The sequence below is a fragment of the Micropterus salmoides genome, unplaced genomic scaffold (genome assembly GCF_014851395.1).
Source record: "Micropterus salmoides isolate LMB-PRFRI ecotype aquatic unplaced genomic scaffold, ASM1485139v1 Ms_hic_scaffold_13, whole genome shotgun sequence".
Taxonomy (NCBI): domain Eukaryota; kingdom Metazoa; phylum Chordata; class Actinopteri; order Centrarchiformes; family Centrarchidae; genus Micropterus; species Micropterus salmoides.
Genome location: NW_024040374.1, coordinates 24,689,970 through 24,709,869, shown reverse-complemented (window position 1 = coordinate 24,709,869; position 19,900 = coordinate 24,689,970). Strand labels below are relative to the sequence as shown.

The window sequence follows — 19,900 nt, the reverse complement described above, 5'->3', positions numbered from 1 at the left end:
CTATGGTCCTGAGCTCGCCACAGCTGGAACACTGGTCTCGGACTAGTGTGTTACTCCGTGGTCTGGATGCAGCACATCTCCTTTCCCTCGCTGTTTTTTCCAGGCTTTTTATTCACTCTCCTCTCTTTTCCTTGGTCTAACCAGACTGCAGTTGTAGGTTCACACAGAGGCTGGGAAATACCCGCAGCAAGACTACACTGCATGCATACACAACCATACACCAGAGCTTCAACTGTCAGCCCACTTTGAGAACCAAGACCACCTTGTAACCAAGCTCGAGCCAGCCAGACCCAAAACATTGACTCTCTTCTCTCCTCTTCAGATGGGGGGAGATGACAGGCGAGCTATGAGTTGGCAATTGTGTGTGTGTGTGTGTGTGTGTGTGTGTGTGTGCGTGTGCATGAAATGCCTCTAGGGTGCTAAGCCCCACCCGACACCCAAAACAGGTGGAGTGAGAGGGAGACATTGAGGGAAATGGGAGAGGACAGGAAGTGCACACGCAGCTGCTCTGAAGAAAACAGGTGGAGTGCATCCATCCCTTTCTCGGAGGAGTAACAAAAAGAATTAAACTATTCATAAACTGGGTGAGGAGATAAAGCAGAGGAGCAAGAGGAGGAGAAGTGGATAAGTGGATAACAGTGTTTTGTTTTTTTCTTCATGGATCCCCCAAACACAGCCCAACTGTCTTTCCATGACTCCCTCTACAATCTGTAAACCACTGTTTCTGTTCCTGTCATGATGTGTGTGCTTAAATGAATGTTTGTGGTGTATGTGTAAGAGAGTTTAATAGTTACTTACAGCCAGGTAGAGCATGGTAAACATTGAGAAAGAGGCATGTCCTGAGAAGAAGGATTTCCTGTAGAGAGAAAGATTATCTTTTGTCATGTTTTTCAGTTTAGTATTTTTAATACAGCATATACACTGTATATTGTGGATGTATTGGTGTTCACACAAACCTGGCCTCCTGTACGTCACTCTCTTCACCAGTGCAGGTATAGTTGGTGATGTATCCCAATGAACAGTTAATGGTGGAGAAATCTGGTTTACAAACATCTATGAAATGGGGTCTCATACGACCCACTGACACCTTGGCAATATCTGTGAACGACTGACTGACGGCACATCCGAAAAGAAACACGCCCATCTGCAAAATCACACACATTAAAGATTAGACATATATCAATCTCGTCAGTTAAGTCTGACCCTGTCCCCCTGATTTACTGTTGCCAAGCCTGTCAAGCGGTGGCTTTCTGAAACAACATAGGTCCTTAATTTTAGACGTAAACGTAGGTAGACAAAAGCAGGCTACTAATTTCTTGCTTGCAATTGTTGGTTTTGTGGCTAGTGACAGCTGATACTAACAGATTTAATCAACTGTAACTCGCTAGCGAATTGCACTAATGATAGCTTCATGAACTGGCTTAAAATGTGTCTCTTTTAATTTTTTTGTTTTTACATTTCCAGCTGATTTTAAACCGAGAAGCCTGTAAAGAGGTCTTAAGTATGCACTTTGGCTAAATACATGATATCATGCTAAAATACTGAGGCTAAAGTTACATGTCCCAGGCAAAAAGTCAGCATCCTCACCAGATGATGATCCATGTAGAAGACATGGAAATCAATTAACAGCATTGCTCTTATATTTCAGAGCAGAGGTATTCAGCCCTAGTATTATATGATTACAAAAAATGTAAGATCAGACTGTATTTCATGCTAAGCTACATTCTTACAAGACAAAGGTGAGGTTTATGCTTTATTGTTCGTATTTTCAAACAGTATGTTTCACTTAATATTTCAAGAGTAAGGGCTTTCAGGATGAGAGCTAACTGATGTGTTTGGCGAATGTACCACCATCTCCAAAATCTAATAGAGCAAGACAGCTTTTTTCAACCTAACCTGTAACCCACAAAATAATGTAGTATGAAATGCTCCTTGGCCTCAGAAGTAGCACTGGTTACTTCTCTTGATAGTAAGCATGTAGCTCGACATGCTAACAATTGTAGCTTACGTGAACAGACAAACACACTGTTTAACACATTAAATACAATACACACACTTTTATTTTGGTGAAGGTCACCATGCAAACTCTTTAAATGTTCAGGGGAGGGGTTTAGCGAATGGTCAATTATACAATAATCAGAATATGTATGAAAGCACCCTTTTGGAGAGCTGACCTGTTTGTAGAGAGCTGCGACATAGGGATTCCCAACAAAAGACTTGGTTCCCTCATGTAGCTGGTGAATCCTGAAGCATTCTCCAATCACAATCTAAAAGAAAGGATTGTTTTTTGAGATAAACAGATGACACTGATCACAAATAAAAGACAAATTCTAGCTAAGTGATGCTGCTGAGTCCTACAGCCGTGCAGTACATTTAGATTCATATAACCATGCATTAAAAACAATAGCGTTTGAGTGTGTATCATGCAGGATATCTAAAATAATTCCAGACTGAAGACACAGATTGAATAGAAAGGATGTATAAAGGACAAACAGGAGAGACAGAATGAGTGGGATTCACACACAGACAAACATGTAGAATGAGCATGGCCTGCCTTTCCCTCAGGCAGTTTTGATGTGATGTGAGATCATTAATGAGTGAGTGGTGATGCTCTGCTAAATGATAAGATGGGGCTTTGTATGTGGGATATGGAGAATAATGAGACGGTGAAGTGAAAAGGAACACATAAAAACTTAAACCAAGGATCTAGACTGAGTCAATATCTCAGTCAGACTGACTTTGATATAAGGACGATTTATATTAGGGTAATGGTCTGCTATAAGGCTTAAGTCAAGTGGGCAGACCCTGATTCCTGCCTCATTCCAGCCAAGTGGTTTTAAGTAATGTTAGGGCCCATGGACAGACCTCATCTATACTGAGGGGGCTTACGCCAAGCTAACCCTCAAGGCATGGATATGTCAATCATATCTGTACCACCTGGAGTATTTGACTGACGGATTGGCTGCTCTCCACTTCTAACCACATCTCCCTTTCCTTCCTCTTTCCACACAAGGCTTCAGTCTTCGGCCTACCTTCTCACCGAGTCTCTCAGGAAAATATTTACCTGCCCATCTCTGAGCTAGCAGACACTGTGAAAGTGAATGGCATTAAGACTCTAAACGTGTGCACATCTTGAGGCTCAGAGTTCCCAGACATCCTATGAAGTCAATACAGATACATAATGTTTGTGTTTACACGTACTGTGTGTGCATTGTTAGGCTTAATGAACACACCTTTCCTGCCTATTGAGTGGTCAGCTGGCAGGCTCACAGCCAGAAGAAATAAACATGGTGGTGTATTAGTGTGTGTATGCTATTGTCAATGAATTGTTCTGATCTGACCTTAAGATTAGAACCACAGGAGGCTGATACAGGCCAGAGAAGTTTATTTGGCTTGTCAGCATTTGCATTCAAACCTCTCGTCCCCTTCTTTATCTCCTTGTCTTGGTTTATTCCTATGTGTCTGGCTGTCTAAGTGCAGACAGGGCCTGTCACGGATATAGCAGGCATCTCTGATCAGAGCAGAGGGCTCAATAGGTGCCGGATGTGTTTATTTTGATCATCAATGAGTATGCTTATAGAACAGTATTTCACTATTGCTAACTCTGCTTCACAGTGAAAACACGGCCTGTCAGACAGCGAGACTGTTTCCCTTGCAGTGAAGATAAACAAGAGGCCCAAATGGAATCTGCTACCAGTGCGCGTACATGTTTGCATATATGTGTGTGTGTGTGTTTGTCTACATGAATGAGCGCAAGTGTGTGTGCGTTAAAGGAATGGTGTAGGCATGGCAGTAGACGCCACAAATGGAACACAGCTGTGTGAGACACGCCAGCTTTGCCCACACGTGAACATGTGAGGGAACTAACTAACACGAGCAGAGTCTACTGGTTCCAATAAGAAGAAGAGCTGAGCTGTTACAGTGTAGGTGTGTGTGTGTGCGTGTGTGTGCCCACCAGAGGCAAAGTAACATCTCAGTCTGGAAACTTATGAGGGGGCTGTGCCACATAGAGTGTGGGGGCTGTAAAGATCATCTAGCCTGACCACGTGGCACTAATTGACATACAAACAGCCCACCATATGTCATTATAACATGTTTGCACTAACTTGACCCCCCTCTAATCTCCTGGCACTACACTAGAGCAATTCCTTCTCTGGAGCAAAAGTCAAGTCATAGGAATGAAGAATTCATGGTGTTGCTAACTGGTTAGATGCCTCAGGCTTTCAGTGACGCACTGTGGGTATGGGAGAGAGCACTGACACAATTCACCCGAAGCAATGTGCAGGGCACAGAGGGCATGGAGTCAGGGTGCAGGGATACGAGTGGGAGGTATGAGAATGGACCAAGAACTTGTAAAATCTCTTTGGTCTCTGGCATGCATGCGTCAGCACACACACAAACACGCACTTCCTAATGTCGATTGGGGGTCATCCCGCTACAACTGACTCGCTTAGTAAAGTCATAAAAACAGGCCATTACAAATGCCTTGGATGAAAGCTAACACGGAAGAATAAAGTATGACGATGAAAACATTATAGAATGAGAGGACAGGACATAGAGCACATTAATAACAAAAGACTGGATTATTTTGGAAAATACTGCATGATAAATCACTCAAACTTCTTGATTAAGGGGCTTTGTTAGTGAGACTAATCTACAGGACTAAAGTACATAAGAGTTCAAAAGAAGTGAGTTTAAATTGGAGTAAAAGCAACAAACAGAGGGAGGTTTAAAGGTCGACTTACAGAGAAGATGGCAATAAGAATGCCAACACCAGTAAGCACGGCATCGCTAATGGTGTCTCCCTCTTTTCGGGGGTAGCGGATGGACTCGTCCAAACAGTAAAACCCACGCTGGTACGGCTTTATGGTGCTAGTCTCAATGATCAGGAAAGGCAGGCTAGCTACAAAGAGCACAAGGAAAGAGGGGAGCCAAGAGAGAGAAAGACAGGGAGAGGGAGAGAAGAAAGAAAGCATAAAAGCACCAGGTCAGTGACACAGACATAAACAGAAGAGAACAGGGGGGGCACAAGGAGCACACTGGCAATAGGGGATCATGGGATATGGCAGAAGTGGGTGGGGCTTAAGGACGCCATGTATGGTCAGCTTATAGCAAAGGAGTGATGGATGTCCAAAATCTGATGCAACTGACACCATAAATGAAAAGCTATGTAAAGACGACTTTTCTGAACATTACTAGATCTCATGTAGCCTTGTCACTCCTTCACAGCCACCATCATAAACCACCAGCCCTCCCTGTTTCTGCCGTTGGTGTTCCCCAACACCGAGTGCTCTTTGTGTATGGGGGGGAGACTTACGGACACCGCAGGCAGTGTCAACCCAACAGTAGTAAGCACTGAGGAACGGACGGTGCTTTTCTTGTATGGGTAGCTCAGGCTTGAGTCACTGCAGTAGAGACCCCTCTGGTATGGACGAACAGAGGTACGGTGTAGAACCAGGCTGGGCAGCATAGCTACGCACACACATGAATGGAAGCATGAACCCATGCACACATATATACATAAGGCTGGCTCACAGTCACACCTATTATAGGGAATCATACTCCATCATACAGCTGACTCCACTTACCTGTAAGCTGAAGAAAAAAATATCACATTAAAACACAATTAACAGACAAGAACCTTAACAGGTGAATGTGAGCTCAGGCTATCATTGATCAGGCTATTTACTCAACAAACCCCCTCCTGCTGCTCCTGTTAATAGTGTGACACCAGGCTATTGTATCTTCTGTATGAGATATAACATGTTAATTACTTTTGAGGTGTTTGTAGGCAGATATCTTTACCTTTGAACAAAGCGAGGGTAGCCGTTTCATCTTGTTCTCAGTTTAAAGTTCTCACTTTATGCTAAGCTAAGTGGCTGCTGGCAGTAGCCACATGTTTACTGTACAAACGCGAGAGTGGTATTAGTGGTCTTCTTGTCTAACTCAACAACAAATGGACAAACAGTTGAGAGCAGCACTAGAAGTTTGGTTGGTCAAATTCATTCTGTTGTTGGCTTCTTTAACAACACACTCATGAACAGCCACATTCTACTCTGATAAACGGAAAATAAATACATATCTCCAAATCAAAGGACTACAAAAACAGGCGTGCAAACTCTGGCTGGGACTTTTAAAGTTTTCCCTAAGGGATTTTAAAATGTGTGAATACCAAGAAAAACAAAACCAAGCCCACCCAACTCACTGGAAAATGTTTCGCATGAGAGCATGTTTGCCTTGTGTATGTACGACTGCAGTAGCTCATAAATAGAGGGAGCACAAGACACAAAGGCGTCCTGAAGACCCACACACAGACACACCGACATATATATTTAACAACAGACTGTGCAGAAACTATTCCCACATGCAGTTCATGTGGTTAGCTCACATCACAGGGATTATTTGACATTTGGGTCAAAGTCAGAAACCTGCACGTGAATGTTTCTGAACCGCGGCCGTTGTCTCACCAGTGATGGGAGAGGAAGATCCTGTTACTGGTCTGTCGTGAAAAACACAGCAATCACCAGTAACCACTCGAACGAATTTCATAAAGACCTCAAAACACACTTTCTTATGCATTCTTGTGGACACACTCTCAAGGCTCTCACAGCTCCTTAACATCCACACTCTGGCATCTGCTCCACTCGAAAGAACAAAGTCTTGTTTCAAGTGTCTACTAGATCACTAGGTGCATGTCCAAACTAATATGGCTAAATCACAGAAATGTCTTAATTTTTTTGCATTTTAATATATGTGGTGGTGATTTATGACCACAGAACATTATTATTTAAAAGCTTGCGTTGTGATCTAAAGCTCCAGAACAGCTGCTAAATGGACACTGGGGTGAGAATGTTATTGTCAACTTAATGATGAACATAGTAAAGCAATCTTGAGAATCTTGCTGGCACACTCGTCTTCTTCTTGTCTAACCATAACAAAACAATATTTCAAAAACAGCTGAAAGAGGCATAAAGACTTTGAAGCAGTTTTCTATTGTTTTGCTGATTTAGTGTAATTGAAGCGGACTATCTCTTTCTCCAGTGGTTGGCAGAGGGCAGCTGATGGGATGGTCACTGAGGACAGACACCTGCACAAACAGGATGCAGCGCCAGAGCTCGACAGCCTGCTGGTGGGCCTGCACAGGGCTGGGCCAGGCTTTGGTGGTGTCTGAGAACCACACTGTCCACACAACAGGTAGGGTTAGCTTTGGGTGAGCCTTCTCATACAGAATTACAGGGGGCAAGGCAGGACAGGAAAGTCAACACAAGAAAGAGTAGATTCTGGTACAGATGTGAGTTTCACTACACGTGAGGTCCAGTTAAATTTTTATTATTAGATTATTTTTAATCATTCAAATTTAATAAGTTAATAATTAGTGAATTCTTTTAAGTCCCTTCTTAAAACATAATTTAATAGGAGAGCCTTTCCCGATTTTTTTTTTTATTTTACTTTTTTTTTTTTTTAAATTAAAATATATTTTATATTTATCTTAAACGTGTATTCTAGTCTTATAAGTGTTTTCTTGTTTTTAGCATGTAATTGTTTTTATGTGTTTTATTGTTTTATTGTGAAAGCACTTTGTAACTGGTTTTTGAAAAGTGCTCTATAAATAAAGATTATTATTATTATTATAATAACACATTTTTCTGTGGTGAGGCAAACACAGAGCATATATTCATTTTTGCTTTACACTGACTTTAAGTCACATAATGAGTCCATACAATGTTTTGTTGGGTAAACACTCTGGGGAAAGCTTTGTTCAGAAATTGGATCACGCTTTGTCTCACGCCAATCTCTACTCTGCTTTTCCATTCTCTCCTCCTTCTCCTTCCCTCTCTTTCACCATCCCTTCACTCTGGCCTACTTGTGTGTGTGTGTGTGTGGGGGGGGGGTCACATGCTAATGAGGAGAAGTGAAAGGAGAGCAGGTCATGGGCTTAACAGACATGGGAAACACACACACATGCAAACACACACACGCTTAAAGGCTAAACCGATTGGAGAATGGCAAACTCAGGAGTTGACCAGCTGAGAGACAGAAAAAGGAAAGTGAGAGATTAAGCACCTTAACGCTATGTATTGACTATTTATAAAAGCCTCTGTGTCTACATGCTGCCCAGCCTTGACCTGCCAAGCTGTTTTGTGCCCCCCCCTTCCATCTTCCTGAAAACAGCCTGGTATGTGGGCATTCTCCTCATACCACAGTCAGCTATGAACCTCTCAGCACAAGCTAAAACACTCCCTAGCGCTAACCCTTACAGCCCATCTGAGCCCTGTCTGCAATCAGTGGTTGTGAAGAAATATAGACCTCTTTAATGGCAATGGGATAAAGAGCGAGTGACCCTCACGGGGCCCGCTGACCCAGAGAGAGGAGGAGGAGAGAGATGGGGGAGTGGCAGAGGAGTGATAGATAAAAACAGAAAGCGGAGAAAAAGAAAGAGGTGGGTTGGACTGTTGGCAAAAGCCTGGGTTGCGTCAGTGAATTAAAAAACAACTATTTTACAAGCTCTGTCATGAGGTCAGTAACATTCAGTGATGCCTGAGATTCACTGAAGACGTGGGAGCACCTGTAGTGCTTGCAAACCGTCCTACTTTTTTCACCACTACGGACAGAGAGGAAGCTAAATGCTCAATTTTGCATTTACTTCAAATTGTTTCCACCCTTCGTTTTTATGTTTTTGCCCTGCCAGAGAAGTTGTGTGTTCTGTGCTTTTACAGCCAACGAGCCTTATGAGCTATCAAGCCACTGAAGCTGCTTTTAAACGGCACAAACAGGCGCCTGAGAATAATTGAGGCCTAAACACCCCTCAATGGGGAGAAAGAGGAAGAGAGAGGGAGGGTTTAGAAAATATTAAGAATGCAGCAGGAGAACAAACACACATCCTAAGTGGGTGGCTAAGCGAGTTTGGGGAACAGTTCTATTTGTCTTATCAGATCTTGTCATGCATTTCTCTCTTTCAGTCCATGAGGAGAACCACTGCAAGCCACTACAGACTACTTACCACAGGTCAGATAGAGAGAGACAGAGAGAGAATGTGTGTTAAGGAAGAGAGAGAGAGAGGTATTTCTTTGGCTGGTTGAATTAGTGTTTATATGCAGAAGTCAAGGCAGGGCCTTTGCCTGTGCGTGTGTTATTTTCCATCTGTAAATCCACTCACATGTTCAGGCTCCACTGCATGCTAAAAATCACGGCACAAAGTATGTCGGTGTGTGTTTACATCTGGTTTGTGTGCAAGTATTTGTCGGTTTAATTTTATATGTGTAGCTTGCTATGTATGTGTGTGTTTGTGTATAGACACGCATTTGTTTGTGTGAGAAAGATTATCCAGCAGGCGCCCGTATGATTGGCTTTGGAGTTAAATTTGGTATATCAAGTTAGCGCTTTGATTAGCAGGACTAACACCGCTAAGTCTGATTTTTACATTTTCCACAGACATTAGGGAAGAAACATGAAGGGAAATGTCTCTTTTATCAGCTTACTACACGGTTTGAGCTTTGATTTGGATTTGCATGTAGATGTATTTCAACACCGCTCATTATAAGAGTTATAAAGAGAGATATAAAGTTCCTCTGTCCTGCAGGGTTAGGATCAGCGAGGTTCTATTATTTTCTCTCATCTTAAGACCGCTTGTACTTACCAGAACAGGACACAATAACTATTCTTAAGGCAGCTAAAGCTCTGCATCGCTTAAAAGGTTAATTCCCCTTGACATGGCACTAATTTCCCTGTAGAGTAACACCTGCGTGTCTACTTAAACTAGAGCTGAGGCAAGCTTCCCGTTCTCCCGCTCTCATGACTCTCTCACCCTTCTGGGTTTCTATTGGCATTTTAATGGGCTCTCATGGCTTTCGGGATCAGCATAAGAATTATACCGTGATTATGGTGAGCGAGCTGGAGTGTCAGCAGTGTGTGTGAGAGGTGAATGGGAGGCGGTACGGGGCAGAGGAAGAGGTATTGTGGTCTGCTCTAATGGAGGATTTCCTCCTCCTGTCTTTCAAACACACCATGTGACCCATCCTGACAAGGAGTGGGACCAAGAACTCAGAGAAAGGTTAGCGAGGGCGGAGTCTTGACTCCATAGACTGGCCAGTCAATCAATAAGACTTTGTTTTCTCTTCTTCTGTGATTTTTCTTACTGCTCTGCAAAAATCTGATAGCTGTTAGAGAATCAGTGGCTCAGCTCAGCCCAGAGTATGGATGTTTATCTAACCTCAATGCTCTTTAGTACTTACCAATTTCTTTGGGGGCAGGTTCTATACGTTTTTTTTTGTCTGTAGCATTAGAAACAAAACCTGTCAAGTCCCAAAAAACAGCATAGGATATCTGGTTAGATCGTAACCTTATTTATTTTTTATAATATATATGTTTTTTAAAAAAAAGAAAAGAAAAAAAACTTGAACGTGTGTTGCATTTGTGATAAGTGCTGAAACAATTAGTGGACTAATGGATTAGGCGATCAACAGAATATATCATGAACTACTTTGATAATGAGATCATCTTTCAGTTATCTATTTAGCAAATTTCCAGATGTAAAAATTTGCAAATAAAAATTATCAATGAGTTTTTCCTTGACAGTGTCGCCAAGTGCTTGCTCATGGTGGGAATTGTTGGGTCTCTGTTAAAAATATTACAAAGAGTACGGTCTAGATCTGCTCCATTAATGACATAACGTTTGTTTTGAATCGCCGCTATGTAAATACAATTAAACTCAACTGAATTGAAACCATGAATCAACCTGAGCCCTCTAATCCAATAATTTGGATAAATGCCCTCCTCCAGCAGCAAGTCACAGTACAATAACAGTGTGTGTGTGCAATCTCAAGAAGACATATGCGTGTGATTGTGTGAGAGAGATTAACCTTGTGTGTGCGAACTGTAAGAGAGAGTGTGTGCTGTTTGCGTGAATCTAATAAAACGAGGCATCAGACAGAATGACCACTTGTTGGTGGACAATGTTTGGACAGAACGAAGGCAGGTGAGCAGGAAGCTTGCTGAGTAGCAACAGCATATGGGGTAGAATCATTTGAACAGTAAAACCTCCAATTCCCTTACATTAATATATATTACCATTTAGGGAGGCCACCCACACAAACATACACATCAGCTTTCAACTAAAACACTGCTGTGACCTCTGAGGTTTTGAATGCGGCCCACCGAGCAGATGCCTCGGATGTTCTGAGATGTGTCACACATGATCAAACACTACACAGTGCTGTGCGCCCACACATTTAACTTTATCTTAAGGTCACTAAAGCCACGAGCTTGAGTATGTGTGGCCTTCCAGACATTTGGGAACGGAGTGCACAGGTTAACTGAGGTTCATGACAGACCCTGGAAGTAGCTACAGGACCATGGGTCAAAGGTGAGGGATGTGACATAGATCTAGGATTATACTGTAGGATACAAGAGCAGGGCACACACGTCCCTGTAGCACTGCCTATTATATCTGTCAGCCAGTGTTCCTGTGTGTGTGTGTGTGTGTGTGTGTGTGTGGCTATGTGGGTGTTAAAGTGGATTACTGTGGTTCCACTGGTAACTTCAGCAAAGCCTTTCTCGAACATGTTTAAGTTGTTGACCACAAAGGGCTTTAAAAATGCTCTCGCAATCCAAATAAACAAACTCAGCTCCATAAAAACCACCCAGGCTTTATCCATATGTATAATCATAAACTGTTTAGGAAACAAACATTCAGAAACACGTGCATGAACATGCACATGTGTACACTGATGCAGATGTTTGGCTCTAGATATCAGTCCTTTGTTTCCACAAGCTGCTGATGTGTCTCACACATATACAAAGCTCACAAATACACAAACAGACACACACACACACACACATATATACAGGAGTGGCTGAGGTCAGCAGAGTGGTGCGCAGAGTGAATCCCTGTCCTTTTTCCCCCTCTGTGTGAATGCTGCAGCGACCGGGGGGCCGCTGGCTCAAGCATGTGCTTACTCAGAGAGATTTTATTCACAGGAGCAAATGCTTTTTACACACAGGCATCTGTTGGGACACTCTCTACGGGGACTTTTACCAGCAGGCACCTGCAAGGGCAGCCTCAGAATGCTGCTGCTGGCTCTGCGTTGCTGTTGGCTTGTAGGCACATTTGAAGAGAAATTGGATTCAACACATTCTTTTTGTGGGAAATTAACTATGGTAATGGTCCACATTACTGCGTAGAGGAGGCAAGAGGATATATTTGAAAATGTCTTTCAAAAAGATCAGTTATTCATCAAGACATTCCTAATGCTTGGCCAAAGTGTCAGTTGAAAGAGGAGGACGAACGCACAGCTGCTCCAATGAAGTGACATTTGAGCAGCGCCCAGAGGCCAGATCAAGATGATTTTGGCTGGTTGGGTGGCTGGCTGGCTGGGCGTTTCTATGTTGTTGCCATAATGGCATTATTACCCCCTGGGACAAAAGCCTGGCTGTGGAGAAGAGGGCTGTGGAGTCTTTGAAATCTGACTCCTCTGTCTGGATAATGCTCCCCTAAACTGAACTCCTTTCTTGTACTCCTTTCCTATCATGCTCACCTCTGCACACAGCAGGAGCCGTGTTTATCTGAAGACAATAGGTGTCAAATTGGAGCTACAGTGTAAATGTTCTGCATGATGTTTTCTAGTATTGCAGGGAGACTCTCTTATATACAGGATAGGGCTCAGTGGCTGCAGCAAAGATAAGGCCCGCGCCAATAAAGATGCTGAGCCGATTACTGCACAGTGCTGAGCAGATAAGTACTGCAGCCCACAATCCAGTCAACAATACTAGAAGCAACAACGGCCATAAACCACTGACAGATAATCAAACGGCATTGAGTGCCAGGCAAGGAGTCTCACACTCTCTCATCTCTACCTCATTCACTCTTTCCCTCCCTCCATTTCATCCTCCTTCTGTCTGCCACTGGCCTATTGGTCCTCGTTAACGAAACAAAGGGCGCTGAGATGCATCAAAAGGGGTATTGTTCTCAGCAAAACAGTGAAATCTCTCTGACCCCCAACCCCCCATCTCTGGCTGCGCACAGCATGTGCATGCACACAAATACAGAGGATTGTAGTGGGCAATGTAGTAAGAGAAAGTGACAGACAGAGGGGCCTGTGTAACAGCAGGGAGGAGGCCCAGGCGAGGACAGTGTGGTGTAACAGATTCATGTAATGAGGCCTATAGTTTTGAGCCTGCTGGCTATGAAGAAGCACTGCTGCCCATGCTCTCATTTACATGAAATGCTAGTTGCATTGTTGTTTGTTTTTTAAGCTGCTGATCCCATGTTAATACGTGGAAGTATAGAGAGTAAACCACAGTTCTTATTTTCATCGACATTTGTGTTTATAAATGTGCTCACTGCCCAGTCACAGGATTCCATAAAATATTAATTTACAACACCCTGTGAAAGCTCAGAAACACGAAAGAATGACTGCCAACAAACATTTATCGTCGGGTCCAGTCCAGGTATCCTGTTTTATCTGAAATAAGCAGTTTGAGGGTGTTTACCGAAGAGGGATATAATTATAGATAAGAGAGTGGAGAGAGACAGAACAGGCAGAGGCTTTACTACACTATTGTTGTCAAAGTGTAAACTACGAGCTGTTGTTCATCTATTGTCAAAGTTTAATCTTTTATTGTGCAATTTAATTGTTTGCTAAGATAGGGGCAGGAGTTAAAAGAGATGAATGTGTCTGGTTTATATAACAGCATGAAGAGAGACACTCACATCAGTCAACCTGAGGCCTTCGGCTTGCCTACGGGAACCGCATGGGACACACACAAACACACACAAATTGAGCCACAGATGCCTCACACATGCTACCCACACACGCGTTGTAGACATAAGCATACACATACACAGGCTCCTTCGCCCTTTAAGCTATAGAGTCCACGTAATGACAGCTCCCGGCGCTCCCTCTCCATCACAAACCCCACGGGACACACATGCACACGCTCACACCCACACACCTCTAATAGCAGCCCTGCGCAGACACAAACCCCAGGGGTTTGTCATTTAAGTCCTGGACCAGCAGAAACCAGCCACATGTCACAATGACGGGCTGAAAATGTTACACACACAAGTCTGGCCACAATACCAACGCTACTCTCCATCACGACACAAAGAAAAACATACGTGTATGCAAAAAAAGTTAAAGTTAAAAACTTAAAATCACATACATTCTTAGAGGACTAGTAGCCCTATGGCCTGTTGATCTTTATCTTATTACATAACACAGTGCTTGTCTTCTACCAGAGGGCACTCCTCACCTTCAGAAGAGTCCCCTAACCATGCATTGTCCTGCAGCCATAACATAAACACACATCGTAACCCACCCTGAAGCCACAGATAACTGCATACATACAGTGATGTAATCACTGTAAATGCCATACACATATCGACAATTATCAGACCAGAATCTTGAGGCTGATCTTACATACTCCTCTGTGCATGGAGCCCTTGCCTGTGTGTAAGCACAGGGAAAGAGCACTTTGGGCACTTGTCCTATATGATTCTATTTTGTGCCTGACCTTTGACCTTATCTGACAGGCAGAAGAATAGACTGACAAGGAGCATCAACAGTGGGACTGAAAATGCAAACAACTTCAATACTGCTCTTCAATAGATCCCTATGTTAGATACTAATGGCTACTAGTAGAAAGTGATCTATTTTGTTGACTGTTACAACACCCAAATTAGTTTGACATGACAGACTTCATGGAGAAATGAGTATCCTGGCATGTGTTTTCCACAATTAATCCAACCTCTCTTTGGCAGTCTAGAGCACCACTCCTCTCAGAGTAAGCTCCTGCCCCTGAATCGACAGACTTACGCAGAACTCCTGATAATATTTGCCCTTAGATTAAGGTCAGCAGCTTTGGATTGGAGCTTGTGTTTGGGTTTGTGTGTGATGGCCTCCCACACAGTGTTTGATTACAGTTTTACAGTGATTACAGTCTACCTGACACTTGGCAAAAGCTACTTATCTGTTGTGGTTGTTAGATAGATGAGTTTCTGAGAGGTGCTACTATGGATAATGTGATTTCTGGGGAACATCAGACTAAATATTGCAGTGCACTCGCCTTCAACGACACTAACCAGATATTACTGTATTTCACTCCACCGAATACATTTACATGCCATCTTTCTCCATTAGTGCAAAACCAGTTAAGAAGAGGAGAGCTCAAGTGGAGGGGGAACAGGGAGGAAAGGAAAAGGGAAATGGGCTGGGAGAAAAAAAAGGACAGGATTTTATTTCACAACCACACCTACCTCCGACCGACACTACCTTTCCGTTTCCCACCCTTTCCTGAGCACCACTAGGCATACACACACACACACACACACAAGTCATGCCCCCTGGTTCACTCACTCCCAAAATTGCACCAGATGTCACATCAAGAGTCTTCGGCCGCAGCACTGCAGCCATATGAAGAATTTGAGAAATTCTGGAAAATATTTGTGGAGCGGCTCAGGATTGAAGTGGCTGAGGCCTGGAGAGGTAGAGGTTAAACCTCTCCAGCTTTAATGAGGGCTGTGTGACTGACTGCTGTAATGCTATAGCAGCTAATGGGGAGGTGGGAGTTGGGCAGAGCCATATAGGGTTAATGCTCCAGGGCCAGTTATAAAGCTGATGCACCAGGGCCAAAAGGTTACACTCCCCTCCACTGCTAACAGCAATCTCTATGTCTGTTGCTCGTGATGTCACCATAAACCGGACTATACTGTGTATAACAGATGAGAAGAGATCGTATGAAATCTGAGAAGCTGATGGGAAAAAGGCTTTCAGTCAACTTAGATCAGCATTTGAGGTGTTAGGCAAGCTTGAGCCTGATATACACAAGTGGTTTGTCACTATAGCAACAATAAGACAGACCTTGTGAAGCTTTTAAATCAACTTACAGGACTGAAAGTCAGTGGAGCCAGTCCTGGACAATCCATGTTTAAATTCTGCAAAAAGACCCTAGCAGCTAAAACTTTGAATGGCTTCCAAACCCAGACAGACAGTAACGTATGCACCCAAGCAAACATACAATGCATAGTCTCTTTTGCATTGTGTAAACCTAATCTGGGTTTAGGTGGGGCTACTTTTAGAGGTATGGTTTCCTGGTAGCTCAAGTCTCTTTACAAAGTGTTTTCAGAATAAACATCCTCTTTAAACTGGATGATAGTGGGCTATCGGACAGTGTATAGCCACATTCATGAGCTCATGTGAGACAGGGAAAAACAGAAGAATGAAATTCCGCAGTCTGCGGTGGAGTTTGTGTATTTATAGTGAGCGTACGGTGTTTATGTGTGTGTGTGCTGCTTATAGCGTAGCTAAATCAACTCTGCTGCTCAGTAAGAGTGGAACCCAAGCCAAAGTGAAATCAGCAGTTGATTCTTGTTGCTTAGCTGCCAAAATCGTACACTGTAACTCTGGCCTCAGCAGTTGTGTGTGTGTGTGTGTGTATTAGTTTTTTTCATTACCCATTCTGGTCCTGCTGTGTTTATGCATCATTAAGCTTGATTAGCAGAAGCAACATAATGAGGGAACCTTTTTTTTCAGTTTGTACACATGTGTTGGCATGTGTGATTATAGATGACCTCAGATGGCCTTTACGCAAACAGAATCATTAGCTGTGTGTGAGGGTTTTCCTGCCAGACAGACTGACAACTTATAGAACGGTGTGTGTGTAACACCAGCTGGCAGATAGGAGCTAATTAAAGGTAATGACATATTTATGCATTAACTAGCTGTGTAGTGTACACTACCTTTTTCTGATACGCACGCAGAGCTAAGTCCATTCATGATCAGGCATTCTTCTGTGCCCTCTACACACCCACATTCCTTGTTCCTCATTCAGGACCCCCCTTCTCCTGGTCTTTCTTCTTCTCTCTTTTAACCCCCCCCAAACTACTAAAGTGGGCCAACCAATCATCACCCAGCAGCCAGATTGTGTTTAGCATGACAAAGGAGAATCTGTGTGACCATCTGTGTGTGTGTGTGTGTGCTTACATGCATGCATGTGTGTGTGTGTGCGTGCCTGCGGGTGTGTGCATGCGTTCTCCTTACATGACTGCAGAGCTTTTACCAGCGAACGAAGGAAGTTGGTTTATGCAGGAAATTCACTCCATATGTGTTCAAAGCTCATCTACATTTATGTGGGTGCAGATAAAACAGTGTATCTCTCGTCTGAGGTTCTTTAATAATCAAACCAATATAAACCCACTGGAAAACTTTGTGTCTGTCAAGCAGATCTGCTTCTACTACACAGCACTTAAGAAAATGTGGAGTTAATCTGCACCATTTGTAACATCCTGGGTAATAAAATACCGTTCCTGTGAGGCGATGTCACATATTTTGTTACTACTGTTGATGCTTCAGTTTCTCCATATAAAGCTATTGGTGTGGCTCCCACCTGCTCCTCTAATGCCTGGTCAGCCACGCGTTCCGCTTCTCCATCTCCCTCTGTTAGACTGGAGAGGCATTCCCCTGCCACAACACATGCTTAAGCAATTATTCCACACAGTCCTCTGGACAGAGAGGGAGAAAGAGGGCTAGATAGAAGGCTGGAGGGACAGAGAAAGCAATTTCAAGTGGAGTGATCAGGGGCGGCTGGCCAGGGATTTGCAGGGTTCTGGGAGAGAATGTGTAGACGTTTAGCGCAACTCCCATAATCCTTTTCTAAAAAAGAGGGAAAGGAGAGACAGAGGGAGTGAAAACAGAGCTAAGAGAAATGGGGGCCACTGGAGCTTGAAACTAAAAGGACTGGGCCACAGTGAAAAACAAACTATCAAAGCAACACACAAACAGTGGGCACAGAATCTGGACGGGACACTAGCGGAATAACAAGTTAGGACTAACACACAAACTCTACAGCACAAACAAGTTGGACAGTGACATCGCCTCTGCTTCGGTGACAGTTTCATCAATACCTTAATAATTACACTACGATTTTTACTTCAGCCGTGTTACATCTCTACCTATGGACAGCTGGAGCTGGAATGGCACCTCTGGAGGTTAGATGGTTAGATGAACAAGGTTTTGAGCGCACAGGAGGGGTGTCACTGGCTATTTAAAGGGCAGGTTGCAACACTTCAAAACATTTATGCCCCAGGCAAGTTGGCAGGAGCATCAAATGCTAGGTCCCAATGATTCTCTGTGGACTTTGAAATGATCAATATATTCTGTGATGACAACATTTATTTATTAATGTAAATCTAGCAATGTACTGGGATATATTTATAAATGGGCTAATACACATATCATGTAGTGGGTTGTTGCATTGTGAGATTGTATGCTCTCCAGTGTATTTTCCTAACATTGTGAAAGTCTGAAAAAGTGAGTGTGGTCAGTGTTTAGTTCTCTGGCATGGTGCTGCGTTGGAACTGGATGATAAGGGGATGTTGCAGATTAAGTTGCCTTCGTGTCACAGATAACAGGCCATACTTTTAAAACGATAAGGCCTTTAGTGCCAACAATTAAAATATTGTTTATGCTTTTTTTGTGTGTGAATCCAGAGTTTCTGAAGTGGCTGCCTCTTAGTCTAAATCAGCTGATGTGAGCCCAAAAGAAACACTAAACAATTAAATTTATAGCCTAACAGATACGGATATTTCGCCTAAACGTATTCATAAACTTACCAAGTAGAAGACAGAAGATGTCGAGCGCTATTAGCAGTTTCTTCTTACTGTTGTCAACACCATTGTTGTTGTTTAACGTAGAGGTTCCTCCGTTCCTTGTCTCTTGGGCCATCGCTTTCTCATACATGTACTTTTGCATTTGAGAACTCCCCGTTTCAGGTCAAAAATCCCACACCACGCGTAAGGTGAAGAAACTGGCTTTCAAGTCCTTCAAAGATTTGTCATGCACTTCAACGGGAAACAAACTTCGCACCTCGGAGGTCTCGTGAAGTTTCAGATGTGTTGATGTCTCGTATTTCACTTTTACAAGAAAATAAGTAAAAGAATATATCTATATGAGTAGAAATGATCTGGTCCCGGACCTGCGCCGCGGACTCAAGAAAGAAAAGTTGTCTGCGCACGAAATGAATGGAAAGCCCGCTCCCCTTTTATCGCCCTTGGTTCAAAGACTTGGAGTGAGTGAGAATTGCGCTGCGCATCGACAGCCGCTCTTGTTATATCAATCCTTCTTCTTCTCCTCCTCCCCCTGCGCTCTTCAAGTTCCCCCAGCAGCTTCAAGGCTCAGCCCTCTTCCCTCTGCTAGCGGTGGGTAATCACCTCCATCCCTGCATGGAAAACTTTCTTGGTCTGGAGACCAGGAGCGGGACAGGAGAGTAGCGCCCCCAGCGGTTAAGCAAAGCACGACAGACGCACCAGAGCGATGGTGGCTCGCAGTTTCAAGTTATTGGAAATGAAGGTATTTGCTCCTTCTTTTCATTCCGAGAATAATTAAAGCAATTAGTCATTATTTTAAATGCTGTAAATGTAGTTTCGTCAGGTCTTGTTGAAAGATGTATGTTGACAGATGAGAGTGAAAAAACGAGGCCATACACTTTGTAAGTATTTAAATGTTTTATTTCTCATTACATCCTAAACAAGACGTTGATATAATTTGTGTATTTTATTAATAGGATACTGAAACTTTATATATATTGTGCCAGTACCCATACAAAAAACATGTAGGTAGAGGTTTATAATTCATCATTATTATTGACATTTTTCTGTGGAAATGTGTAAAGGGGATTTGCTGAACAGAAAAAAAGGATGTAGACAAACATTTAATCTATTTAATCTAAATTTTGAATTTCAAAAATACACATTTAAAAGTGTAAATTCTAATTTGATTGCTCTAGTCGGTGAAGCCAAGCATACACACTCTGAGGAAACGAGTATTAAAAGGCATATGATTTAGTGCTTCTTTTCTAACTTTGAAAGAGGTAAAGCGCCAGTTCCACAAATGCTTGCAGAGAGTGC

The 19,900-nt window shown here is 43.0% G+C and overlaps 1 protein-coding gene across 2 annotated transcripts in view; it reads right to left on the bottom strand.

The window, feature by feature from the left end:
• The window catches only part of plpp3 (phospholipid phosphatase 3), a 29,200-nt gene extending 9,989 nt beyond the window's left edge, over positions 1–19,211 (bottom strand). Inside the window, exons 1-5 of one of the 2 annotated variants that reach the window (XM_038716443.1) lie at positions 18,608–19,211; positions 5,318–5,472; positions 2,175–2,267; positions 957–1,144; positions 799–856 (exon numbers count right to left, since the gene is read on the bottom strand). In XM_038716443.1, the coding sequence (XP_038572371.1) occupies positions 799–856; positions 957–1,144; positions 2,175–2,267; positions 5,318–5,472; positions 18,608–18,746 (633 nt within the window). In that variant the 5' untranslated portion in view covers positions 18,747–19,211. Of the gene's footprint in view, positions 1–798; positions 857–956; positions 1,145–2,174; positions 2,268–4,745; positions 4,904–5,317; positions 5,473–18,607 lie in introns of both variants that reach the window. The other variant, XM_038716442.1, reaches the window with a different exon arrangement.
• Between the last annotated feature and the right edge of the window lie 689 nt (positions 19,212–19,900).